This window comes from Eucyclogobius newberryi, unplaced genomic scaffold (assembly GCF_026437365.1).
Source record: "Eucyclogobius newberryi isolate DKJ021-1_F unplaced genomic scaffold, fEucNew1.0.hap1 SCAF_16, whole genome shotgun sequence".
Classification (NCBI taxonomy): domain Eukaryota; kingdom Metazoa; phylum Chordata; class Actinopteri; order Gobiiformes; family Gobiidae; genus Eucyclogobius; species Eucyclogobius newberryi.
The window spans coordinates 4,275,556-4,301,207 of NW_027315790.1; the positions used below are offsets into that span (position 1 = coordinate 4,275,556).

The window sequence follows — 25,652 nt, forward strand, 5'->3', positions numbered from 1 at the left end:
ATTCTGAAATATGAAATGTTAAAAAAAACTCAATCCTCCCTGGGAGGTGAATGTCCACATGAAAGCAGCAACTTCTAGGTCAAAGATGGTGTAGCCAAGAACCACAGGCCAATACGGGACTTGTCATTCATAGTTATTGGCTCAAGCAATGGAAGGAGTACTTTTACGGACTACGACAGAGTCTGAGGACAAAGCACTGGAAGTCAAGGCACAGGAAGAAGAACTTTTACGGACTACGACAAAGTCTAAGGAATAAAGTCTGGCGGTAATGCAACACTCGGATGTCAACCGCCATAAAACAACAACAACAACCAATGAAACGGGTAAAGAGAGTTGAATCTACTGCTGGATTCGAACCTTGGTCACCTGCGTTCCAACCCTACGCTCGACCTGTTGCGCTATCCTCTTAATGACGTCATAATGCCTTTTTAATGCATTTTGAAAAAGATCCGGGGCTCAAGCCCCAAAGCCAGGGCCTGGCTCCGCCCAGGGTTAGGGTTAGGGTTAGGGTTAGGGTTAGGGTTAGGGTTAGGGTTAGGGTTAAGGTTAGGGTTAGGGTTAGGGTTAGGGTTAAGGTTAGGGTTAGGGTTAGGGTTAGGGTTAAGGTTAAGGTTAGGGTTAGGGTTAGGGTTAGGGTTAAGGTTAAGGTTAGGGTTAGGGTTAGGGTTAGGGTTAAGGTTAAGGTTAAGGTTAGGGTTAAGGTTAGGGTTAAGGTTAGGGTTAAGGTTAGGGTTAAGGTTAAGGTTAGGGTTAAGGTTAGGGTTAAGGTTAAGGTTAAGGTTAAGGTTAAGGTTAGGGTTAGGGTTAGGGTTAGGGTTAGGGTTAGGGTTAGGGTTAGCCATGAGGCTATAACGGGCTATAAGGGAAAACCGCGGTCCCTGAAACTGCGCGGCCATTTGACCGCGGCGCGGCACTCCAGCTCCGGCTCTCCTTCATTTAATCACACAATTTACTTTGTATTAATTTAAAAAAAAAAACATGCTTTCTTATTGTGAGTAAGAAATGGATGGATTATCCCAGTGACACTGGGTCTCACATCTGAAAAGGTTTATAGTTATAGTTATGTTATAGTTATGTTATAGTGCACCTTTAAGAACAGAAGTGTAGAACTGTTATTCTCTTGTTTCTAAAGATTACGCACCACTATACGTCTCATAACTCTTTATCCAATCGTTGTGTTTATCACACTTTATGGTTACATGCGCGCTCATTACTGGAGTTAAGTTCATCTCTTTATAGTGAACATAAGCCACTGCTTCATAATTACAGAACTTATGGACTAGTGACTGTGACCGACAGAGGGCGCTAAAACACATCAACTGACCCCAAATGACACCATTTCAATAAACTACAAACTCCTCCACAAAGCGACTATAGGAACAGCATAATCAGGTTCTGAGCAGTTCACGCTTTGCAAAGGTTCTAAAATAAAGCTTTATGGATGTTCTTTAGGCAGAAAGGTCCTGGGTTCAACTCCAGAGCGTAGATAATGTAAAAAACACACAAAAGAATACATTGTCATAAATGTAAATTATGTTTGTTATGAAATTAAAACGGAACAAAACCTTGACTTTTGAAGTATCAAATGCAAATTGACAACCTTGAATTTCGACATGCTCAAATGTGCAATGTAAAGAAAGAAATAAAGAATACTTCTGCCTCCAGTGTGAGTGTGAGGACTCAAATGACACACACACATATATATTCTAACTATCTGCAAGACTTAAACAGCTTTGATACATTACTTTGGCTGGTAATTAAAATGTATTACAGCCCAAAAAACAAAATGATTTATTCCAGCTCCGTAGTGGCAATAAAGACACTGGTGTAAATACTGAAACCCCATTATTGATGTGCTCCTGTTTGTGCTCGGCTGCTTCGGTCTGCTCCGGGGCTCAGGAGGATGAGGCTGCTCAGGAGGATGAGGCTGCTCAGGAGGATGAGGCTGCTCAGGAGGATGAGGCTGCTCAGGAGGATGAGGCTGCTCCGGAGGATGAGGCTGCTCCGGAGGATGAGGCTGCTCCGGAGGATGAGGCTGCTCCGGAGGATGAGGCTGCTCCGGAGGATGAGGCTGCTCCGGAGGATGAGGCTGCTCAGGAGGATGAGGCTGCTCAGGAGGATGAGGCTGCTCAGGAGGATGAGGCTGCTCCGGAGGATGAGGCTGCTCAGGAGGATGAGGCTGCTCAGGAGGATGAGGCTGCTCCGGAGGATGAGGCTGCTCCGGAGGATGAGGCTGCTCCGGAGGATGAGGCTGCTCCGGAGGATGAGGCTGCTCCGGAGGATGAGGCTGCTCCGGAGGATGAGGCTGCTCCGGAGGATGAGGCTGCTCCGGAGGATGAGGCTGCTCCGGAGGATGAGGCTGCTCCGGAGGATGAGGCTGCTCAGGAGGATGAGGCTGCTCAGGAGGATGAGGCTGCTCCGGAGGATGAGGCTGCTCCGGAGGATGAGGCTGCTCAGGAGGATGAGGCTGCTCTGGAGGATGAGGCTGCTCAGGAGGATGAGGCTGCTCTGGAGGATGAGGCTGCTCTGGAGGATGAGGCTGCTCTGGAGGATGAGGCTGCTCAGGAGGATGAGGCTGCTCTGGAGGATGAGGCTGCTCTGGAGGATGAGGCTGCTCAGGAGGATGAGGCTGCTCTGGAGGATGAGGCTGCTCTGGAGGATGAGGCTGCTCAGGAGGATGAGGCTGCTCAGGAGGATGAGGCTGCTCTGGAGGATGAGGCTGCTCTGGAGGATGAGGCTGCTCTGGAGGATGAGGCTGCTCAGGAGGATGAGGCTGCTCAGGAGGATGAGGCTGCTCCGGAGGATGAGGCTGCTCCGGAGGATGAGGCTGCTCAGGAGGATGAGGCTGCTCCGGAGGATGAGGCTGCTCCGGAGGATGAGGCTGCTCCGGAGGATGAGGCTGCTCCGGAGGATGAGGCTGCTCCGGAGGATGAGGCTGCTCAGGAGGATGAGGCTGCTCCGGAGGATGAGGCTGCTCCGGAGGATGAGGCTGCTCCGGAGGATGAGGCTGCTCCGGAGGATGAGGCTGCTCCGGAGGATGAGGCTGCTCCGGAGGATGAGGCTGCTCCGGAGGATGAGGCTGCTCCGGAGGATGAGGCTGCTCCGGAGGATGAGGCTGCTCAGGAGGATGAGGCTGCTCAGGAGGATGAGGCTGCTCCGGAGGATGAGGCTGCTCCGGAGGATGAGGCTGCTCCGGAGGATGAGGCTGCTCAGGAGGATGAGGCTGCTCAGGAGGATGAGGCTGCTCAGGAGGATGAGGCTGCTCAGGAGGATGAGGCTGCTCAGGAGGATGAGGCTGCTCAGGAGGATGAGGCTGCTCAGGAGGATGAGGCTGCTCAGGAGGATGAGGCTGCTCTGGAGGATGAGGCTGCTCTGGAGGATGAGGCTGCTCTGGAGGATGAGGCTGCTCAGGAGGATGAGGCTGCTCTGGAGGATGAGGCTGCTCAGGAGGATGAGGCTGCTCTGGAGGATGAGGCTGCTCAGGAGGATGAGGCTGCTCTGGAGGATGAGGCTGCTCTGGAGGATGAGGCTGCTCTGGAGGATGAGGCTGCTCTGGAGGATGAGGCTGCTCTGGAGGATGAGGCTGCTCCGGAGGATGAGGCTGCTCCGGAGGATGAGGCTGCTCAGGAGGATGAGGCTGCTCAGGAGGATGAGGCTGCTCAGGAGGATGAGGCTGCTCAGGAGGATGAGGCTGCTCAGGAGGATGAGGCTGCTCTGGAGGATGAGGCTGCTCTGGAGGATGAGGCTGCTCTGGAGGATGAGGCTGCTCTGGAGGATGAGGCTGCTCAGGAGGATGAGGCTGCTCTGGAGGATGAGGCTGCTCAGGAGGATGAGGCTGCTCTGGAGGATGAGGCTGCTCAGGAGGATGAGGCTGCTCTGGAGGATGAGGCTGCTCTGGAGGATGAGGCTGCTCTGGAGGATGAGGCTGCTCTGGAGGATGAGGCTGCTCTGGAGGATGAGGCTGCTCTGGAGGATGAGGCTGCTCAGGAGGATGAGGCTGCTCAGGAGGATGAGACTGCTCAGGAGGATGAGGCTGCTCTGGAGGATGAGGCTGCTCTGGAGGATGAGGCTGCTCTGGGGGATGAGGCTGCTCAGGGGGATGAGGCTGCTCTGGAGGATGAGGCTGCTCTGGAGGATGAGGCTGCTCAGGAGGATGAGGCTGCTCAGGAGGATGAGGCTGCTCAGGAGGATGAGGCTGCTCAGGAGGATGAGGCTGCTCAGGAGGATGAGGCTGCTCTGGAGGATGAGGCTGCTCTGGAGGATGAGGCTGCTCAGGAGGATGAGGCTGCTCCGGAGGATGAGGCTGCTCCGGAGGATGAGGCTGCTCCGGAGGATGAGGCTGCTCCGGAGGATGAGGCTGCTCTGGAGGATGAGGCTGCTCAGGAGGATGAGGCTGCTCTGGAGGATGAGGCTGCTCAGGAGGATGAGGCTGCTCAGGAGGATGAGGCTGCTCCGGAGGATGAGGCTGCTCAGGAGGATGAGGCTGCTCAGGAGGATGAGGCTGCTCCGGAGGATGAGGCTGCTCAGGAGGATGAGGCTGCTCCGGAGGATGAGGCTGCTCCGGAGGATGAGGCTGCTCCGGAGGATGAGGCTGCTCAGGAGGATGAGGCTGCTCCGGAGGATGAGGCTGCTCAGGAGGATGAGGCTGCTCCGGAGGATGAGGCTGCTCCGGAGGATGAGGCTGCTCCGGAGGATGAGGCTGCTCCGGAGGATGAGGCTGCTCCGGATGAGGCTGCTCCGGAGGATGAGGCTGCTCCGGAGGATGAGGCTGCTCAGGAGGATGAGGCTGCTCAGGAGGATGAGGCTGCTCAGGAGGATGAGGCTGCTCTGGAGGATGAGGCTGCTCTGGAGGATGAGGCTGCTCTGGAGGATGAGGCTGCTCTGGAGGATGAGGCTGCTCAGGAGGATGAGGCTGCTCAGGAGGATGAGGCTGCTCAGGAGGATGAGGCTGCTCAGGAGGATGAGGCTGCTCCGGAGGATGAGGCTGCTCCGGAGGATGAGGCTGCTCCGGAGGATGAGGCTGCTCAGGAGGATGAGGCTGCTCAGGAGGATGAGGCTGCTCTGGAGGATGAGGCTGCTCTGGAGGATGAGGCTGCTCAGGAGGATGAGGCTGCTCAGGAGGATGAGGCTGCTCTGGAGGATTAGGCTGCTCAGGAGGATGAGGCTGCTCAGGAGGATGAGGCTGCTCTGGAGGATGAGGCTGCTCTGGAGGATGAGGCTGCTCAGGAGGATGAGGCTGCTCAGGAGGATGAGGCTGCTCTGGAGGATGAGGCTGCTCTGGAGGATGAGGCTGCTCTGGAGGATGAGGCTGCTCTGGAGGATGAGGCTGCTCAGGAGGATGAGGCTGCTCTGGAGGATGAGGCTGCTCTGGAGGATGAGGCTGCTCAGGAGGATGAGGCTGCTCTGGAGGATGAGGCTGCTCAGGAGGATGAGGCTGCTCTGGAGGATGAGGCTGCTCTGGAGGATGAGGCTGCTCAGGAGGATGAGGCTGCTCTGGAGGATGAGGCTGCTCTGGAGGATGAGGCTGCTCTGGAGGATGAGGCTGCTCTGGAGGATGAGGCTGCTCAGGAGGATGAGGCTGCTCTGGAGGATGAGGCTGCTCAGGAGGATGAGGCTGCTCAGGAGGATGAGGCTGCTCAGGAGGATGAGGCTGCTCAGGAGGTTCATCACAAAGGTTTTGTAGGTGCTGTGGACACTGGGCACAGTCGCTCTGCTGATGCAGTCACAGCAGAACCAAGGGCCCAACAGCACGACTGGCTCTGATGGTGCAGGTCGGGTCGTCACAGCAACACATGAGCCTTCTGAGCTCTGAAGTTCTCATGACCTGCTCTAGAGGAAGGTGGCACCTGCACCCCGCACCCAGCACCCACACTCAGTACACGCACCACCCAAACACCGCACCCAGCACCTGCACCCCGCACCCAGCACCCGGACCCGGCACCCGGACCTGGCACCCGGACCCGGCACCTGGAGGAATTGATTAAATGGTTTATAGCCAACATAAAATGCATTGACTTGTTGCATTAGGACTCGGGCTGTTCACCTCTGAAGTGACTTTAGATACTTTTAACTTTGAATTATCTATTGTTTTTGACAACTTTAAAGTTCTATTTAACTTTTTTTTTTTTTTAAGCTCAACTGTTTTCAAATACATCCAAAATCTATTCTTTGGCCGATGAATTACTTGTCACATTTTTTACATTTATTTGAATTTCCCGGAGCTCTGAATGTCTAAACAGGTTGGATTATACAATTAAACAACAAATACATGTAAATACAATTATTCTTGGGTGGAAACAATAGTGATTGAGTTGTTTTTATGATACATGTTCCATTTTTCAGTATACAACAAGTACACAGTACATAAAGTAAAACATAGACTATTTCAAATAGGCCTTGTACTTGGTCGTGACTTTGGCCACTTCACTCTCGTCCGGCGTGATCTGGTCGTACCATTTATACCAGCTTTCTCCAGACGTTAAAGATGGAGGAGGAGGAGTCAGCCCCACTGCATCATGGGAGTTGGAGTAGTTTTCTTTAGTGAAGTCCACATGTGGGATCTGGAAAGAAAGGAATCCTGCAACAAAACAACAAAGTAAATGTAAAATGTACAAAATAACAGTCCAAAAACAAGAAAGACAAAGTGAAGAAAATGTCAAAGTTTATATATTATAAAGAGAAGAGATTACATTTGACTCCTTGTCCAAATAAAGTGGACTTTGGGATTAAACGCAGACTACAGAGACGGGTTATGGTTACCGTGGTTCCGCGATGCGTCGATGGCCTCGGTGAGTTTCTTCTGCTGCTTCATACACACGCCTGAAGACAAGTGGTTTAGTGGATCATTATTCAGATCAGAGTCAAACTTGTTCCAGGTTAAGTGATGTTTTAAAGCGCTTCTTACCCGTTTTTGTGGGGTCAAAGAGCATTCCCGTGTAGGGGCTGATAAACTGCTCCAGTAACTTCACATTCTATGGCGACACAGTTAACCCTAGTTTAGTTTCTTCGTTCATAAGTTCTAACAACAAGCGACAAAAACACGAGACTCCAGCTGAAAGAGTGCGAAAAGGTTTTAACAGCATATTTAAAGCTTTAAGACATGGATTGCCAGCAGTATTTTGGTGTATTATTGTGAAACAGCTGAAAAAGGCTAAAATCACCACTTTTACAACACACATTTCTCAAGATTCGTAAATGACTTTCCAAAACGATTTGTAAGAGGCTTTTCACAAAAATGAAGCCCAACGTTGCTATAAAGAAGCCAATTTAGCTCCTAAAAGCCCAAACTCATCATTCCGACAGTAGCAAGTCACATAAAGGAGGTTTTCTTATGCAAATACAAGCATTCTTGACAGTTTCGTTTTCTAGAAGGCTCAGCTCGTTTGCTGCTAAATTCTCTGGAGGGCGTGTCCAGACTCTTGATAAAAATACTACAAAATAGTTACTGAATGTATAAACCGCACCTGGTGATGAACTATTATATTTGGATCCCGGCAAATTGGACAGGGGTTTCCACAGATCTTGTCCCCTCGCTGTAAGAAAGAAGATGTAAAGCAGATGCACAGAACCCTGAGTTTGAGTTACAAAGTGGGCTTTACAATGCAAGTCTTGCGTGTTTTCTGTGGGGGGATTCCTCCTTTGTGGTTTCTCCTGTAGCCGGTCCACACTGGGTCACTTCCATACTTCTCCATGAATTCTATTGACCACATAAAACACATTTGTGAGATACAAGTTAGAAATTGGCTAATGGTATTCTGCACACAAGTACCTTCACTCTCTAGATACGCCCAGGGCTTTTCTCTGTAGCGGGACAGCGCCTCAGCGGCCTGAGCGGCCTGAGCGGCCCCCTCCTCTTGCAGCGCTGCAGCCTGGCAGAAAGTGTGACTTGGAGGAAACACTGGTGAAAAACTTGCTCTGGGACGCAGCCTCTGGAGGCAACAAACACACGACACATGAGCTGGGCCTTTTCACACCAATTTGTTGTTGTTGTTGTTGTTGCTTTTAATGGCGGCTGGCAGCAAACTGCAACCGTGTATTTACCGCTACTCTATTCTTCCTATTTATTCCCTTTTCATTAGATTAAGGTGAGCACCGTAAGTCTAAAGAATAAAGTCTAAGTCTAAAGTCTAAAGAATAAAGTCTAAAGTCTGGCGGTAATGTTGTTGTTGTTGTTTTATGGCAGTTGGCATCTGAGTGTTGTAACACACGCCATTAAACACCATAGAAGAAGAAGAAGAAATGGAGATTGTGTCTATGGCAACTAATAGTGACTTTATTACAGTCACTCTTTGATGATGTCATCAAGCGACAACAAAACAGATAATTGAATCAAGGAAATTGCACGTCCTTGACTGTTGGATACCAGCCGCCGTTTAAACAACAACAACAACAACAACAACAACAACACCAACAGACCGCCACAAAGAGTCAGCTCTGGAATAAAGTCTGAAGAATAAAGTCTGAAGAATAAAGTCTGAAGAAGAAGAAGTGGTGGTGATGTAACACTTGGACACCCGCCGCCGTTATAAAACACCAAAGAAGAAGAAGTGTGATCATAGATGAGTCTTTGAGCAGAGCTTCTTAAAGTGGGCGCACTGGTCATGTGACGATATAAATAATATGTAAAAAGAATGCGAGCGCATTGAATTCCTTTCTTCTTTGATCCCACGGGATTTGAAGACTAATGACAACGCATACTGTGTTATTTTCAAAGACATAAACTACAGTAGGAGGCAATAAGACGAGTCAGTGCAGAAAGCCTGTGTCTGTGTGTGATGCTCGTGGACCCGCAGTGGTAAAAGTGATCCAGTGACGAGAAGTAACACGAGTACTTCTCCTCGAAACATGGTATTTACAGAAGTGACGTACCAATTCCAGAAAGTTTGAGAAGCCCTTGTGTCTCAAAAGTGGAAGAAGTAGAAACTAAGCTGTCATTACTTTAGTTTGTGCTTGTTGTTCCCTATTGTTACCCTTAACTGGTATGTCTCTTTGATTTTCTAACTTATAATGATGTGACCGTGATTTGACACAGTCCTATTTGAGACTGGAATTGGACATTATATTGTTTTGATGTTTGCTTGAATATAAGACAGGGGTGGACGTAAAGGAGCCTTTACTTTAACAAAACAAAAACATGAAACACATCTTGTAGAATGTATAAATATGATTAAGACACAAATACTAACCCTCCACATTAAGACAACACGCGAGTCTTTTAACATTATTGGGAAATATCCATAATAATATTTAACTCACGAGATAGCGATAGTCAGTTCCAATGACAACAATCGTGTACTATATTGTCACCTTTTTCTTTAAAAATAAATATTAGCATTAGCCATAACACATAGCATTACCGAGAGAGACAGTAACGTTGGCTGCCGGTTTGTCTTCCACGCAGTCTCGCGACAAGACAAGATTATAACCTTATAAAACACGATATTGTAATAATACCTGATATATCCGCAGTGGTTGCAAAATTGAAGGCGTTAATCGCAATAAGACCTTCGCAACGCTTTGCACGGAGGCGGCCATGTTGTGTGAGGTCAGAGGTCAAAGGTGAACGGTGAGAGGTCAAAGGTGAACGGTGAGAGGTCAGGGGATACGATGCTTTAATGTTATTTTTATCAAGCATGATCATTGTGCTTATTGCCACTATAGATGCGTTACGTGTGTGTAGTTTTAAATATGTGTAAACTATTAATTCAACAGCGACGTGACGGTTGGTAATTCAGTCACGTGAGCAGAAAGGGCGTGAGCCGAAAACTGCGGTCGCCATCTTATTTGAACATAAAACTAAAGAAAAATGATCAAAAGAGCTCGTTGAAATATGTTTAGCTGAACAGATTCTGATTCTACAGTTCACAAAGTCTCATTTGATGGTAAGAAAATCCAGTTCCCGTTAAGCTGCGAGGCGTAAATGTACATTGTCACAAGAGCACGCCATTATGTCCTTGGAGCGAAACGGGGGTCGATTAGCCGCCATTTTGTTTCAGTGTAAAAAACGTGGCAAACGTCACGCATGACGCACAACGCGTCACGCACTATAAAGACCAAGTCCCTCCCTCTCGAGCTCACTCCTGGATTTGGTCAAAGGTAAGTGAAGTCAGACAAACAGCGAGGCTTATTTTCGCCGTTTTTGTTCGAATTCCATATAAAATCACGTTGAAATTGAACTCATACTTATCCTAATTGTATTGTATTCAACGTGACGGAGGAAATGTAGATGTATTGTAGGTAATATTTCCGCTGAATGTCTTGTCTCCTTTGTGTCTTTCAGAAATGAAATGCGTTGCCGAAGACTTATCGTCGAGGACTTTGAACATCTGCTCAAATCAAATTTTTTTCTTCAAGTAATGGACATTTGATTTCTATTTTTTTGCCTCAAGTTGTTCCCGAAGGAAAGGGTAGCATTTAGCTATCACAGCCCCACCAAAGTCTTCAGTTTCTATTAAAACAATGAAGGCTGACGATATAAAATTGTCTGAATAAGCTCTTTATAAGTGCCTGAAAAGCACATAAAAACTCCCGAGACGCTGAGGATCTATAGTATCAGTAGTAAGTTGATTTTGAAGTTAAATTGAAAAATGAATTGTTTATTGTATCAAAGCGTTTATTTGGCTAATAATGTGATTCTCTTACGCGCCGATAGCATGAGCTCACACAGGAAAGCAGACGGACGCTCAGGCTCCGTTTCTTTGTGTGTGAGACGGAATGGACCTATTGTTCATGCAAAGTTAATATAGTAAATAAGCAATCTGTTCATAAAGATTGCCGTAGGCGTAGCAAAAACTAATGAAACGCTCGTGAAGTCGGATTTTTGCCTTCCAGAAACCCGTTTTGTAGGGGCTGCTCCACGGAACCAACCTCCATCCGCAATCTATACATAAAGATTGCGCTAGATCGTGGATTACTCGGGCGCAGAGTGTTCGAGAGCCCGGTGTTAGTGCAGGACAGAAGCGCCGCGATACTCGGGCAATCTGTGGATAAAGATTGCGGGACGCTAAACGCTCTTCCGCATCGCGCACAGTTGGGATGCTGTGGTTTCCTCTTCACCTCCCGAACACCACTGCTTCACTGGGATTCTAACATAGACTCAAAAACAAACAAAAAGTGTTAGAACTGTTCTTGGTGACAGGCTTTTATTTTGGTGACGGGCTTTTATTCGCGTGGCTCGACATCCGGTGTCCCGTCGCTTTGTTGTGTCCGGTGTTGTTGTGACGGTGTCGCGCGCGGTGGAAGTGGTTAACGTGAGGCAGGGCTTCTTCGTGGCGCCGCCCCCTCCGGTTGCCATGGCGCCGGAGCAGAGCCTGAGCCGCTGTCACACATGTCAGCGCAGATGCTTCTTATAGTTCTTATGTAACCGGATTACTCTGTCACTATAGAACGGACGGTATTTAGCACAGAATATTCGGATTTTCTCTCCCACGTTGCGTCGATGCGTTTCTTGCAGGTTTTTTTGTTGTTGAAAGAATACTAAATACCCGTTCCATTCCTCATGAACATGTCTTACTGTATGTGGTCATTATAATGTTCTTCCCCCAGTGCCCCAGGACAGGCTGCAGTGTGAGCATTACTGTACAGAGTAACGTCACATTACAGGAGTGGGTTATGTGCAGTGTTATGGAAGTCTGAGACATTATAAAACTTCTACTACAGTCAATCGGGTAAGACCAGACTGATTCCTCACATCATAACGTTCATTATTCGTTGATAGAGATTATGTGATAGACAATAACACAACATTGCAGGAGGGTCATAGATGCATGCTTATGTGGCCAAATGATCAAGGATTTACCCCATTTGTCAATGAAACAAATGAATCCGTCATAATTTAGCATTGCTCCTGTGACTTCTTTATTTGTTGGTATGAGTATAAGTTTACTGTAGTTTAAATCATGTTGGTGTGAACATTGAGGTTTGCCAATAAAAAACAATATAGAAGTTAATCAATAATCAAAACATTTCCTGGGACACTTTTTCCTAAGGTTTGAATAGGGTCCTAAAGGGTACATAACAAACTAAGTAAAGAGACAGTTTACAGTGTCATAGCAGTGCAGGGTTGTTGATCATGTTGACATTGTCCCTGTAGGACCTGAGTGTACCTACAGGGGGCAGCAGACTGTACAGTACAGGCTCAGAACAGCTGACTGTGATGTCATGTGTACAGTCAACAATAAGTATTTCAAGGTCATTTTTAACCTACATACTTTCGACCCATCCTCTAGCTTTCCTTTCACTTATAACAATCCATTTATTTTCATTTTTGTAACATTTCATTCTCAGGGGTCTTTTTATATGAAATACTTTCTCTGGTAAATAACACTTCTTGTTTTGAAATGCTCTCTCCAGTTGTTTGTGATTGATGCCATTAAAAGCTCTTCAATCATAACATTTTTGGTTTTAAAATAATGTTTCTAAGCAAATAATAAGTATCTTTCCACTAAATAAAAAAATAAAAACCATAAAGAGACTTCACCAAGGCCTCTTGATAGTTGTACAATGAGCAGCCTGTTTACCAGACTGTTCCCATGAGAGTGTGGTCCATATGAAGTGTGTTTGGAGCCACATCACTGCAGACCTGGCATCATCCTCCTGGACACTCTGGACTGGAACGCCATCACATTCACTCAACACAAGTACTTCTACTGCTACGTTTGTGTACACTATTACTGCTGTTTGGCACTGCGTTTCTCGTAGTACAAGCTTTCCTTTGGGCGTAGAAGAAACGCCGTCTAGAACAGGTTGGAGTGGTCTTCTTGAATGCCAATAAACAGTTCAGCGTGACTATTTTGGACTTGGCGTTGCACTTGGTTCGGTTGTAGTTGCAAACGTGTGGAAAACGTGTTCTGTGGAGCTTCTCCTTTTTCTGGTTGGCAAAAAAAAAAGAAAATTCCCAATATGAATGTGTGTTACATGAGCCCAGATGATATGAAACTTTCATATTCCAAGAGCATTTTGTTGCACAGTTTGCTTGATTATTATTCTTTCTCTTTTACTTCCTGTTTATTTCAGGAATGGCAGTTGGACCAGTCGACCCGAGGGAAATTTTGAAAGGAGTTGAGAACCTTCTAGGGAAAGACGGAGAACTACGAAGTCTGGAGGGTGTTCTACAAGTGTACAGGTCGGTTTTGAATGTTCATGTTTGGGTCGTGTGACGTGCTAATCCTAAACTAATTAAATGTTCCTTGTTTTTTTTAACTTTCTTGTTTTTGGGTGTCTTTTTCAGTTTAATGAAGGCTTCCACCAAGATGGTCAGTAGGTGCATGTACCTGAATATCCTGATGCAGACCAAATCACACGATATTCTCAACAGGTATGACACGCTCTAGATTTGATCATTTTAGATTTGTTTCTTTAATTAAATCTTACAAAATAAGTCTGTAACGTTCAGCATTTGATCCCATTCCATCTGGAAAAATAGAGGAAAATTCTCTTGCCACAATGTAGTCCGACTTAAAATGTAATGTCAATTGTAAAATGTTGCGTCAATCCACTTATTAATGATGTCAAACTTAAATTATGTTGTAATTATTTATATTAATGTAATCCTTAATTTTTAAAGGATGAACTGAAGTTATTGTAGAGCAAAATGTTATTTTCAAAACGTCAAATGCATTTTAAAATCCAAATGTTTCATAAGTTTTAAGCATCAACTGTATAAAAGTTGACATTGTAACTCCTGATGCCGTTATATTCTGACGTCCCGTGTCTAATTAAAGTGTTAACGTAACGCTGTGTTTGCCACAGGTTTATCCGAGTGGGCGGTTACAAGTTACTAAACTCGTGGCTGACGTACGCCAGGACCACCAACAACGCACCGCTGCTGCACCTGATCCTGCTCACGCTGCAGAAGCTGCCACTCAAACTCGACCACCTCAAACAGGTACGGAGCCCAGTCCCCTCACGGCTTCAGGAGCCCAGTCCCCTCACGGCTTCAGGAGCCCAGTCCCCTCACGGCTTCAGGAGCCCAGTCCCCTCACTGCTTCAGGAGCCCAGTCCCCTCACTGCTTCAGGAGCCCAGTCCCCTCACGGCTTCAGGAGCCCAGTCCCCTCACTGCTTCAGGAGCCCAGTCCCCTCACGGCTTCAGGAGCCCAGTCCCCTCACGGCTTCAGGAGCCCAGTCCCCTCACGGCTTCAGGAGCCCAGTCCCCTCACGGCTTCAGGAGCCCAGTCCCCTCACGGCTTCAGGAGCCCAGTCCCCTCACGGCTTCAGGAGCCCAGTCCCCTCACGGCTTCAGGAGCCCAGTCCCCTCACGGCTTCAGGAGCCCAGTCCCCTCACGGCTTCAGGAGCCCAGTCCCCTCACGGCTTCAGGAGCCCAGTCCCCTCACGGCTTCAGGAGCCCAGTCCCCTCACGGCTTCAGGAGCCCAGTCCCCTCACGGCTTCAGGAGCCCAGTCCCCTCACGGCTTCAGGAGCCCAGTCCCCTCACGGCTTCAGGAGCCCAGTCCCCTCACGGCTTCAGGAGCCCAGTCCCCTCACGGCTTCAGGAGCCCAGTCCCCTCACGGCTTCAGGAGCCCAGTCCCCTCACGGCTTCAGGAGCCCAGTCCCCTCACGGCTTCAGGAGCCCAGTCCCCTCACGGCTTCAGGAGCCCAGTCCCCTCACGGCTTCAGGAGCCCAGTCCCCTCACGGCTTCAGGAGCCCAGTCCCCTCACGGCTTCAGGAGCCCAGTCCCCTCACGGCTTCAGGAGCCCAGTCCCCTCACGGCTTCAGGAGCCCAGTCCCCTCACGGCTTCAGGAGCCCAGTCCCCTCACGGCTTCAGGAGCCCAGTCCCCTCACGGCTTCAGGAGCCCAGTCCCCTCACGGCTTCAGGAGCCCAGTCCCCTCACGGCTTCAGGAGCCCAGTCCCCTCACGGCTTCAGGAGCCCAGTCCCCTCACGGCTTCAGGAGCCCAGTCCCCTCACGGCTTCAGGAGCCCAGTCCCCTCACGGCTTCAGGAGCCCAGTCCCCTCACGGCTTCAGGAGCCCAGTCCCCTCACTGCTTCAGGAGCCCAGTCCCCTCACGGCTTCAGGAGCCCAGTCCCCTCACTGCTTCAGGAGCCCAGTCCCCTCACGGCTTCAGGAGCCCAGTCCCCTCACGGCTTCAGGAGCCCAGTCCCCTCACGGCTTCAGGAGCCCAGTCCCCTCACGGCTTCAGGAGCCCAGTCCCCTCACGGCTTCAGGAGCCCAGTCCCCTCACGGCTTCAGGAGCCCAGTCCCCTCACGGCTTCAGGAGCCCAGTCCCCTCACGGCTTCAGGAGCCCAGTCCCCTCACGGCTTCAGGAGCCCAGTCCCCTCACGGCTTCAGGAGCCCAGTCCCCTCACGGCTTCAGGAGCCCAGTCCCCTCACGGCTTCAGGAGCCCAGTCCCCTCACGGCTTCAGGAGCCCAGTCCCCTCACGGCTTCAGGAGCCCAGTCCCCTCACGGCTTCAGGAGCCCAGTCCCCTCACGGCTTCAGGAGCCCAGTCCCCTCACGGCTTCAGGAGCCCAGTCCCCTCACGGCTTCAGGAGCCCAGTCCCCTCACGGCTTCAGGAGCCCAGTCCCCTCACGGCTTCAGGAGCCCAGTCCCCTCACGGCTTCAGGAGCCCAGTCCCCTCACGGCTTCAGGAGCCCAGTCCCCTCACGGCTTCAGGAGCCCAGTCCCCTCACGGCTTCAGGAGCCCAGTCCCCTCACGGCTTCAGGAGCCCAGTCCCCTCACGGCTTCAGGAGCCCAGTCCCCTCACGGCTTCAGGAGCCCAGTCCCCTCACGGCTTCAGGAGCCCAGTCCCCTCACGGCTGTAGGTTCCACTCATGTCGGCCAATATTGACTATATCTGTTGTTTTACAGAACAACACGGCCAAGCTGGTGAAGCAGCTCAGCAAAACTGCAGACACCGAGGGTAAGTTTATTCTCATGGAGCTCAGCAGTTACTCACCCCTCTAGAAATCAAAGTCATATTAAGTTTTTCTCATACATATGGAATAAAATTATATACTGGATCTTTGCTATAAGATAAACTCTTAACAAAACAAAATATTTGGCTCCAAATAACAATTTTATTCAGCGATTATTATTTTTTTTTATTAGCCAACTAGTCAAAACTAATATTTCTCTTGAACATTTAGAATTTTCATACATTTTTAACCAAAATAAAGATTGAAAAATGCTGACTGAAGTCTTTTAAGATATAGAATATTTATAAATTAAGTGTGCTATTGATAAAAATCTGAAATTATTTATTTTTTGAAATAAAAAGGTCTTCATGTGTTTTTCTCCCACATAGCAATTATTAAACCCTTTCTTAAAGTCCTCTAGTCATAATTAGTCACTTAATTGTTGCAACGTCAACGGAAAACACATATGCAACTCACTTCTTGAACCAGAAGTGGCCAGTTACGCTTCAGCTCTGCAACAGTTTTCAGATTTGTCGTGCTAATTGTCGCGCTTTTGTTTTGGCAGAGCTCAGGAAGTTGGCGTCAGTGCTGGTGGAGGGCTGGATGGCCGTCATCCGCTCCCAGAAGGCCTCAGCGGCTGAAGCTACAGCTGCAGTCGGTAAGTTCAGCGCAGTGACCACGTTGTACCCTCACAGGCCTAAAACAGGCCTAAAACGGCTTTCTAACATTTCCATTTGTTCACACAGATAAGAAAAAGAAGAAAGAGGAACCCAAAGCACCGGTTGTGAAGGAGAAGAGCGCAGAGGAGGAGAAGAAGAAGGAGAAGAGTAAAGCCCACGCTCCCAGCCACGCTAAGATCCGCTCCATAGGTAAGATTAGCTTGGTCTACTTTTCCTTTAAAGATGCAAGACAGTTTGGATTCAATAAACGGATGTCACAAATTTTGAGGTTACAATTATTGTGAGGAAAAAAACAACCCAATGAGCAATTATTTGTAGATTGCAAGTTCAGCTTTACTGACTCAAACTTTCTGACAAAAGCAGCTGTTGTTTGGACTATAACTTGAATTAAACGTAATTTTGGTTCTAAAATGGTCACAATTATTAATATTTTTTAGTTCTTTTGATTATATTGTGACATGAATGATCATACTTTTTTCATTCTTGTCTAATTTATCCTTAAACTACACGCACGACATTACATGCACGCATTTAAACTTTTAATGTTCCTTTGTTGACGAATTTGTTAAATACTGTTTTTGGTCTTTCAGGCTTTGACATGGACGCCCCCAACCCCGCCCCTGCCAAGAAGACCCCAGCTCCGGCGCCTCAGCTGGGGGACAAATACAACATCAAACCCCCTGTGCTCAAGAGACCCAGGTACGGAGCCTTTCTGTCTGCACACTGCCCTCTAGTGGTGGCTCAACCTGCCTCTCCACTGCCCTCTAGTGGTGGCTCAACCTGCCTCTCCACTGCCCTCTAGTGGTGGCTCAACCTGCCTCTCCACTGCCCTCTAGTGGTGGCAAAACCTGCTTCTCCGCTGCCCTCTAGTGGTGGCTGAACCTGCCTCTCCACTGCCCTCTAGTGGTGGCTGAACCTGCCTCTCCACTGCCCTCTAGTGGTGGTTGAACCTGCCTCTCCACTGCCCTCTAGTGGTGGCTGAACCTGCCTCTCCTCTACCCTCTGCTGGCTCGTTAGACTCACTGTTTCTGTTTCCTCTCTTGCAGTGGCCCATTTGACGCTCCGCCTCTGGAGAAGAAGTACAAGCCTCTCAACACGCCGTCCAACGCCACCAAAGAGATCAAAGTCAAGATCATTCCAGCCCAACGTGAGTTCAAATACACTTCTGTTCATTTCGGAACGGAGTTTGGTGCTAATCCCCAGTGGTGGAAAGTAATAAGTACAAGAGTAAAAGTTAAAAGTGCTGTATTTTGTGTTTTAAGTATCTGTCCTTTACCTAATTACATTTTACAGTGAATACTTTACACTTTGTATGTATATTCTACTTCTAAAAAAAAATCTAATGGTTTGATCTGCTGATTTGTCAGAATGGTTTATTTTTTAGCACTTTTATGGTGACACCCAGCGATAAGACCTGTCTGTGAGCAAACCAAAAAATATAATAAATAAAAATGACCACTCAACGATCGAGTCAACACAGTTCTATTATTAAGATCATTATATTTGATTTCTAAATAGTTCTCTAAATTTGTGAGGAGTACTTTGTTTGTTACTCTCTATGTACATTTTCAAAGTGGTTCTTAGATACTTTTAGGAGTATTTTTATGGGATATTTTTTTGTGCCGTGCATCTCCACCTTGAAGCCTCTAATCACTCGTTTGAAGACGGTGAGGTGAAGGTTTTAAGCAGGAGAAAAGATGGTTTGAAAGAGGAGTCAAGGAAGCTATTTTTGTTAAAAAAGAAAGACCTTCTTTAAACAGAAATGGAGGGCTAAGGTTTAATCTTCCTGTTATTTATAATGGGTTACTGAACCCCTGGAAAGGTAGAGGACCAGGACCAGGACATTTAGATGCTAATCAGGTCCTCAGGGTGGTTGAGCCAGGGTCTCACAAAGACAAAGAGGATTCTAATAGCCCATTAAGATTCTGAATAGGCTCAGTAGATACAAGGGGGAGTTTCTGTTGAAACAAACAACTCTTTCTACTTCAGGAAGGCTCCTCCCAATGGGCGGGTCTTACCACAGAACAGTATTAATATCGGAGTTCTCGATCTAAATTCTGTTATTGACATTGACTCTTGGATGAGAGTCGAAACGTCTATTTTTTCAAACTGAGTCCAGATGAAACAACTGAAGCTTTTTCTACTATGGAACACGCCTGGACGAATGAGGGATTACACCGACATATTCTGTATCTGTACTTTTAATTTTCCACTGCTAACCGCTGTCTTTTCTGACCTGCAGCGATGGAGGCGACGGGATTCCTGGACGCCCTCAACTCCGCCCCAGTGCCCGGCATCAAGATCAAGAAGAAGAAGTCGGCGCCCACCTCGCCCGCATCCAAGGCTGTGTCTCCCACCACTAACAAGGTACACACTGGGCCTTCCATACACATATCTGAATACACAATAATGATCTCAAACGTAACAATTGTGTATGTTTGTTGTTTGCAGGCCAGTCCTTTCGACAGCAGATCGTCCTCTTCAGCCAAACCCGCTTCTCCTGAAAATGGCTCCGGGACGACGGACGAAAGCATGGAGCCCGAACGGCCCGGGACGCCGGTGCCCACAGAAGACGGCGACGCCCCTGAGAACGGTAAAACCCTCACAAAGTGTACTCAAGGTGCTAAACAAACCCAGTTATAAAATACATTTAGTTACATCCATAATGGAGGAAAGTAACACTATGTTAGAATTACAACACCGACTGGGGTTAAACAAAAGAAAGTTCTAAGTTAATACACGGACTAAGTATGTTTTGTGACATGTAGGTGACAAACCCAACGCGCTGTCAGAACCTCGAGCCGATGAGGAAACGCTCACCAAAAAGGGCAAGAAGAAGAAGACGGTTCACTGGGCCGAGGAGGAGCAGCTCAAGCACTACTTCTACTTCGACCTGGACGAGACGGAGCGCGGTAAGACGCACCACGAGACGGAGCAGCAGCGTTTGCTTTGAGACGTGGAGTTCTGTCTTCACCACGTTCAGAAAATGACACGCTCTTTATTTCTTTCGGTTTTCAGTCAACGTCAACAAGATCAAGGACTTTGGTGAGGCGGCGAAGCGGGAGCTGATGATGGACAGGCAGACGTTTGAGATGGCGCGGCGCAGCTCCCACGACACCATGGAGGAGCGCGTGCCCTGGACCCCGCCGAGGCCCCTCATGCTGCCCGGGTGCCTGGTGGTCTCCGGAGCCAACAGCACCGAGAAGCTCACGCAGAGGGACCGTGAGATGGGCATCCTGCAGGAGATCTTCCTCAGCAAAGAGAGGTAGGACCCGTTTCATCCTCACTGACGCCGCATGAGCTTTCAGACCCGGCACAACAGAGTCTGAACCAAGCGGCACTAAACCTGGGACTATTCTAGTACAACACCAGCTCTATAATCAGGACCATAATCCAAGAGACTCTTTAAGACTCTCCAAAGAACAAAGGCTGGACCGTTTACTACATTTGTATATTGACATGTTGTTGTGTTGTTTTCCCAGTGTTCCTGACTGTCCGCAAGAGCCCGACCCCGAGCCGTACGAGCCCATGCCCCCACGTCTCATTCCCCTGGATGAGGTAAGCGGCACGCCCACTTCCGGCCCCGCCCACACGCTTCAGAGCGCCTGGTACCTTTCCATACATTAGCCTCCAGTGCATTTACAGAGGGGAGTTAGCGTTAGCCTCCAGTGCATTTACGAAGGGGAGTTAGCGTTAGCCTCCAGTGCATTTACAGAGGGGAGTTAGCGTTAGCCTCCAGTGCATTTACAGAGGGGAGTTAGCGTTAGCCTCCAGTGCATTTACGAAGGGGAGTTAGCGTTAGCCTCCAGTGCATTTACGAAGGGGAGTTAGCGTTAGCCTCCAGTGCATTTACAGAGGGGAGTTAGCGTTAGCCTCCAGTGAATTTACGAAGGGGAGTTAGCGTTAGCCTCCAGTGCATTTACAGAGGGGAGTTAGCGTTAGCCTCCAGTGCATTTACGAAGGGGAGTTAGCGTTAGCCTCCAGTGCATTTACAGAGGGGAGTTAGCGTTAGCCTCCAGTGCATTTACGAAGGGGAGTTAGTGTTAGCCTCCAGTGCATTTACGAAGGAGAGTTAGTGTTAGCCTCCAGTGCATTTACGAAGGGGAGTTAGTGTTAGCCTCCAGTGCATTTACGAAGGGGAGTTAGTGTTAGCCTCCAGTGCATTTACAGAGGGGAGTTAGCGTTAGCCTCCAGTGCATTTACGAAGGAGAGTTAGTGTTAGCCTCCAGTGCATTTACGAAGGGGAGTTAGTGTTAGCCTCCAGTGCATTTACAGAGGGGAGTTAGCGTTAGCCTCCAGTGCATTTACGAAGGAGAGTTAGTGTTAGCCTCCAGTGCATTTACGAAGGGGAGTTAGTGTTAGCCTCCAGTGCATTTACGAAGGGGAGTTAGCGTTAGCCTCCAGTGCATTTACAAAGGGGAGTTAGCGTTAGCCTCCAGTGCATTTACAAAGGGGAGTTAGCGTTAGCCTCCAGTGCATTTACGAAGGGGAGTTAGCGTTAGCCTCCAGTGCATTTACAAAGGGGAGTTAGCGTTAGCCTCCAGTGCATTTACGAAGGGGAGTTAGCGTTAGCCTCCAGTGCATTTACAAAGGGGAGTTAGCGTTAGCCTCCAGTGCATTTACGAAGGGGAGTTAGCGTTAGCCTCCAAACATCACAAAGTATGAACAAGCAGCGCTGTTTGGGCGACTTCCATCCACTCGACCGCGCAGTGGTGATTCCATTATCATTTTTAGTAAAAGACAACTTGAGAAAAGAAAAGTAGCCCAAATAATATAACAGTTTCTCCTCGATTATTACCATTATCGCTGACGAAGAATCAGTTTTACAATGAAGTTTTATTTCATCGAGCAGCAGAAAATCTACCGGAGCTGGTTAGAAACGAATAATTCTCTGAACACAATCATCCTCATCATCGTCCGTCGTCTTCTCCCCAGGATTCGTCCATGAATGATGACAGCTACGCCGAGCCCATGGACACCACGCCTCAGCCGGGCCCCGGGATGGTGGGAGGAGACAACAAGCTGCCCCCGGTCCTGGCCAACCTCATGGGGAACCTGGGCACCAGCAACCGCAGCCCACAGCAGACGTCGCTCCCGGCCAACAACAACCAGGCCGCGCCCAACGTCAACGTGCAGGAGCTGCTCTCGTCCATCATGGTAAACACCAGCACGTTTAGCCTTTTTATGCACCGCCATCCACAACGGCCCCAAGAGTCGTGCACTTGTGCCGTTTTCTGCATCGTCATGTAACAACGTTTGCCGTGTGGTTCCAGGGAGCCCAGGGAAACCAGTCGACAGAGGACCTGATCAAACAGCCCGACTTCAACGAGAAGATCAAGCAGCTGCTGGGCTCGCTGCAGCAGAACCAGAGCCAGAACCAGGGAGGCCCTCCAGGTACCGGCCCCAGACCCACTACAGGCACTCCTTATTCAACACAAGGCAGTGAATTCAGACTCATAGTTTATTATTGTCCGCATCAAAACCAGTTGGACATGAAATTATTGTTTTTTTACTTCTACAGAATCTTCTGAGAATGAGTTTAAACGTTTACATAGAAACATAGAAATAAGCGTTCCGTGCTAAAAAAAAAAAAAAGGCTGAAAATAGATGAATAAAGATGATACGTGACATTTAATGAACTAAAACATACTAATAGTGGCTAAAGTGTTTTGTCGGCGCTGAAGGACGATCTCTGTGTCTTGACAATAAGTTTAATGTCTCTTCTCACAAAATGACACACATTATACAAATTTAAAAAAAGTTCTTCTTTTAAATGAAGCGAAAGTGTGATGAGAACGGCCCCGCCTAACCCCCCCTTCTCTCTCCACAGTGAACCCGGGGCTCCTGGGTCATGGCCCCGGCATGAACAACATGAACAACATGAACATGCACATGCAGATGCCCATGAACGGAGGCTACCCCCCCAACAATGCCCCCGGGGGCCCCCGCTTCAACCACCCGCCGCCCCCGCACGGCCCGCCCTTCAACACAGGAGGGCCCCCGCCCCGCATGATGGGCCCCCCTCCAGGACCAGGACAGGGCCGCGGCGACAACGGCAACTACTGGGGAGGGGACGAGTCCATGAGGGGCGGCCCGCACAGGGGGGGGCATTTCCACAGAGGGGGGCGTGGCCGGGGAGAAGGGCCGCCGCCGGGCTTCAGAGGGCGAGGCCGAGGAGGGCCCCGGGGCGGGCACAACAACATGAACGGTACGCACACATGGGTAGAAGGATGTAGGTAGTAGTTAAAGACGGTTGTGATAGAAGAAGTAGTAAAAGTACGAACATTAAAAAGTACTACAATAACTACAATAACTTTGAACAGTAGATAACAGAGCGCCCCCTGCAGGATTACAGCCGTCACGACAGCTTTACTGACGCAAACTTAGAAAAGATGCACATTTTGAAAGAGTTAAAATACAGTCCATAAATGTTTGCCCTCCGTTCAGAGGAGAGCGGGTCCAGAGCTCGTTACTGCCGCCAAACCTTGTGTTACTGGTTTTGTGCGGTTGGACATCTGGCTTAAATAGCTATCAAAAAATCACTTCCATCACGTCGTAGCTGCCTGAGGGCAGGAGTGTGAAGCAGAAAATACAAATGTATCATGACAAACATAAAAGGTTCTAAAGTGTCTCTCTCCCTCAGACATGTCCAAGAGGCCCGTGTGCCGACACTTCATGATGAAGGGAAACTGCCGTTACGAGGGGAGCTGTGCCTTCTACCACCCGGGGGTCAACGGGCCGCCGCTGCCCCCCAACTTCAACGGCAACAACGCCCCGCACGGACACTGAGCCCCGCCTCCTCCTCTGCCCCAACGCAGACAATCAGCCACCACTGTTTTAGCAGAGACTCCAGAACCACTACGCCGCCGCCGCCGTCAGCAGCAGCGCGGGCATTGAACGCCGTGGCTTGGATTGGAAAGTGTTGCTGCCGCTGCCTTCTGTGTTCCACAAGCACTTTAAACACGGACAGAGCAGAGCTGCACCGTGAAGACCGGGACGTACTGAGAAACTGGACTACATTTTTTAACTGGAATCATGTCATGATCTCGTCCCCGGTGCAGCTCTCAAACCTCAAACGCCTTGATGGTATTATAAGCCCTGCCCCCCTCGCTGCTCGTGCTGAATGTTTGAAAAGTATGTCCGCGCTTGTTTCTTTTTTTAGCTCCCCAAGTTTGTCCGGCTTTGACGGATGAACTCCGGTCCTGTGCAGTGTTAGCGTGCCGCGGGGTCGTGCTAGCGTCCCGCGGGGTTGTGCTAGCGTCCCGCGGGGTCGTGCTAGCGTCCCGCGGGGTCGTGTTAGCGTCCCGCAGTGCAGCGTTAGCGTCCCGCGGGGTCGCGTTAGCGTCCCGCGGGGTCGTCGGCTGTAAAACGATATATCAGGTGTTTTCTGTGAAAACATGTCACTTTTTTACGTCTCTTCTGGGACTGACGGAATGTAATGTATATTTTGTGTTGTTTTTTTTATACAACTGAGGGAACATTAGGCCTTTTTAAGATGGCTACCGTTTTTGTCAGTATGAAATGTTATTATGAATACATGTTCATACGCCTTTCTATTTTCAGTTGACTCTTTTGTACATTAAAGGTGGAATGGACGATTTTTTGGGCATAAATTTGAGTCTCATTTCCTCGTGGCGTGGATAAATCATTTGTCCTGCCACGTATCAATCATAAAACACACCTATCGCTCACCTGCAGCCGCGTCAGGCTCGTCCCCACGTTTCCGCGTGCCTAAGCGCATGGATCTGTCATAATATAGTTCCCTCAGTGTACGGGGCAAAATGAAGACGGAGAAAGACAGTTCGAGCTGACTCAGAAGTGGACAGAAATCTACGGGAGACGAGAGATGTGATGCGCTCCGTTGCGCTAATAAACACGCAGGTGTGTGTTGTATCAGTCCACACGGGGGAGTGGCATGTGCACGGGGGCGTGGCATGTGCACTTCCGCCTGCGTTCTCAAATTGCCGAAAAATCGTCCATTGCACCTTTAAGTAACAAATGTCAGAATCTAAATATGGCGTGTCTTTTGAAGTAGAACAAACACTGCAGGCTTTATGGGCTCACACTTATTTCAGTTCATTTCGATATAATTAGTTTATAAGGAAATAAAACGCCAAGATCAAATCCAAAATATGGATTAGAGTAACATTAATACAAACATATATTTAAAAATCTGGATATTTTTGTGATGTACATGGAAGAATTCTGTATCAAATATGCTCATTTTGAAGTGCCACAAATATTTCAACATTTAAATTGTATTCTATAACTCTTTTGATTCTCCCAAACTAAATGTTTGGTAAAATGTAAACTCTTATCACCATTCGTTACGGTACGTGCCCATGTGTCGCCCCCTGGTGGAAGGACCAGTAAACTATGTCAAAGTTGCCTTTTGATGAAGTATACAGTACATTTTCTGAATAATTGTTGTACCCAATAAACATTTAAAATTATTAAAGTTTCTCTTATTTTTATTTTACTGATATTGTTGGGCTGTGAATAGTTAAGTTTCTCCTGTAAGAAGTGAAGTACAGTGTGGGAAAAGCCTCTGGAGCTTTATAAACTTAATAAAACATGTTCTAATTATGATGTAATTTGAAGAAATAGTCCTTGTGGTAATAGTTATCATAGTTTTATATTGGTCAATTTTCTGACTCAACAAAAATGTAACAAATTAAAGATCATAACTATTGTGTCATTTATATGAATGTTAGCCCTTGTTTACAGGATAGTTGCTTGGTCACAGTTGGTCACAGTGACATAATGAGATCTATATGATTTAAAATACCACTTGTAGCACTCGAGCTCTGAAGGAAAATGTCAGTGAAAGATGTTAAACTTACACAAGGCCCAGAGTCACATTTCCTATTGATGAAATTGTACTTTTCCATGGAATAACCATCCATCCATCTTCTGCTTCTCCGGGTCCGGGTCGCGGGGGCAGCAGTCTAAGCAGGGACTCCCAGACTTCTCCCTCCCCAGACACTTCCTCCAACTCCTCCGGGGGGATCCAGAGGGGTCCCCGGGCCAGCCGAGAGGAGGCTCCGGAACAGATGCCCGAGCCTCCTCAGCTGGCTCCTCTCGACCTGGAGGAGGAGCGGCTCTACTCCGAGC

At 48.5% G+C, this 25,652-nt stretch overlaps 2 protein-coding genes across 3 annotated transcripts; one reads left to right on the top strand and one right to left on the bottom strand.

The window, feature by feature from the left end:
* Nucleotides 1-6,239: 6,239 nt before the first annotated feature.
* mrps18b (mitochondrial ribosomal protein S18B) lies at nucleotides 6,240-9,544 on the bottom strand. Its single transcript, XM_072447319.1, has 7 exons — nucleotides 9,454-9,544; nucleotides 7,769-7,928; nucleotides 7,599-7,696; nucleotides 7,464-7,532; nucleotides 6,905-6,971; nucleotides 6,760-6,819; nucleotides 6,240-6,577 (listed from the first exon to the last, which is right to left on the bottom strand). Exons 1-7 carry the CDS (start codon nucleotides 9,532-9,534, stop codon nucleotides 6,381-6,383), a joined length of 732 nt encoding a protein of 243 aa, XP_072303420.1. The 5' UTR covers nucleotides 9,535-9,544; the 3' UTR covers nucleotides 6,240-6,380.
* A 692-nt stretch (nucleotides 9,545-10,236) lies between these two features.
* ppp1r10 (protein phosphatase 1, regulatory subunit 10) lies at nucleotides 10,237-24,988 on the top strand. Of its 2 annotated transcripts, none has more exons than XM_072447321.1 (18): nucleotides 10,237-10,352; nucleotides 13,015-13,123; nucleotides 13,229-13,315; nucleotides 13,750-13,885; nucleotides 15,812-15,863; nucleotides 16,424-16,516; nucleotides 16,605-16,727; nucleotides 17,129-17,237; nucleotides 17,585-17,685; nucleotides 18,781-18,905; nucleotides 18,990-19,131; nucleotides 19,307-19,450; nucleotides 19,557-19,803; nucleotides 20,021-20,096; nucleotides 21,474-21,695; nucleotides 21,812-21,932; nucleotides 22,369-22,746; nucleotides 23,182-24,988. In XM_072447321.1, exons 2-18 carry the CDS (start codon nucleotides 13,017-13,019, stop codon nucleotides 23,325-23,327), a joined length of 2,409 nt encoding a protein of 802 aa, XP_072303422.1. In that variant the 5' UTR covers nucleotides 10,237-10,352; nucleotides 13,015-13,016; the 3' UTR covers nucleotides 23,328-24,988. The 2 variants fall into 2 exon arrangements, with proteins under 2 accessions (XP_072303422.1, XP_072303421.1); XM_072447320.1 differs by having other exon boundaries at nucleotides 10,261-10,557.
* Nucleotides 24,989-25,652: the final 664 nt, after the last annotated feature.

Excerpts from the sequence above, each read along its gene's own strand:
- mrps18b (XM_072447319.1), bottom strand. The coding sequence starts at position 9,534 with ATGGCCGCCTCCGTGCAAAGCGTTGCGAAGGTCTTATTGCGATTAACG. Across the intron at positions 7,533-7,598 it reads AAACACGCAAGACTTGCATT|CGAGGGGACAAGATCTGTGG; the intron begins GTAAAGCCCACT and ends TCTTTCTTACAG. Across the intron at positions 6,972-7,463 it reads ATATAATAGTTCATCACCAG|AATGTGAAGTTACTGGAGCA; the intron begins GTGCGGTTTATA and ends GTGTCGCCATAG.
- ppp1r10 (XM_072447321.1), top strand. The coding sequence starts at position 13,017 with ATGGCAGTTGGACCAGTCGACCCGAGGGAAATTTTGAAAGGAGTTGAG. Across the intron at positions 16,728-17,128 it reads CGCTAAGATCCGCTCCATAG|GCTTTGACATGGACGCCCCC; the intron begins GTAAGATTAGCT and ends TTGGTCTTTCAG. Across the intron at positions 17,686-18,780 it reads CAAGATCATTCCAGCCCAAC|CGATGGAGGCGACGGGATTC; the intron begins GTGAGTTCAAAT and ends TCTGACCTGCAG.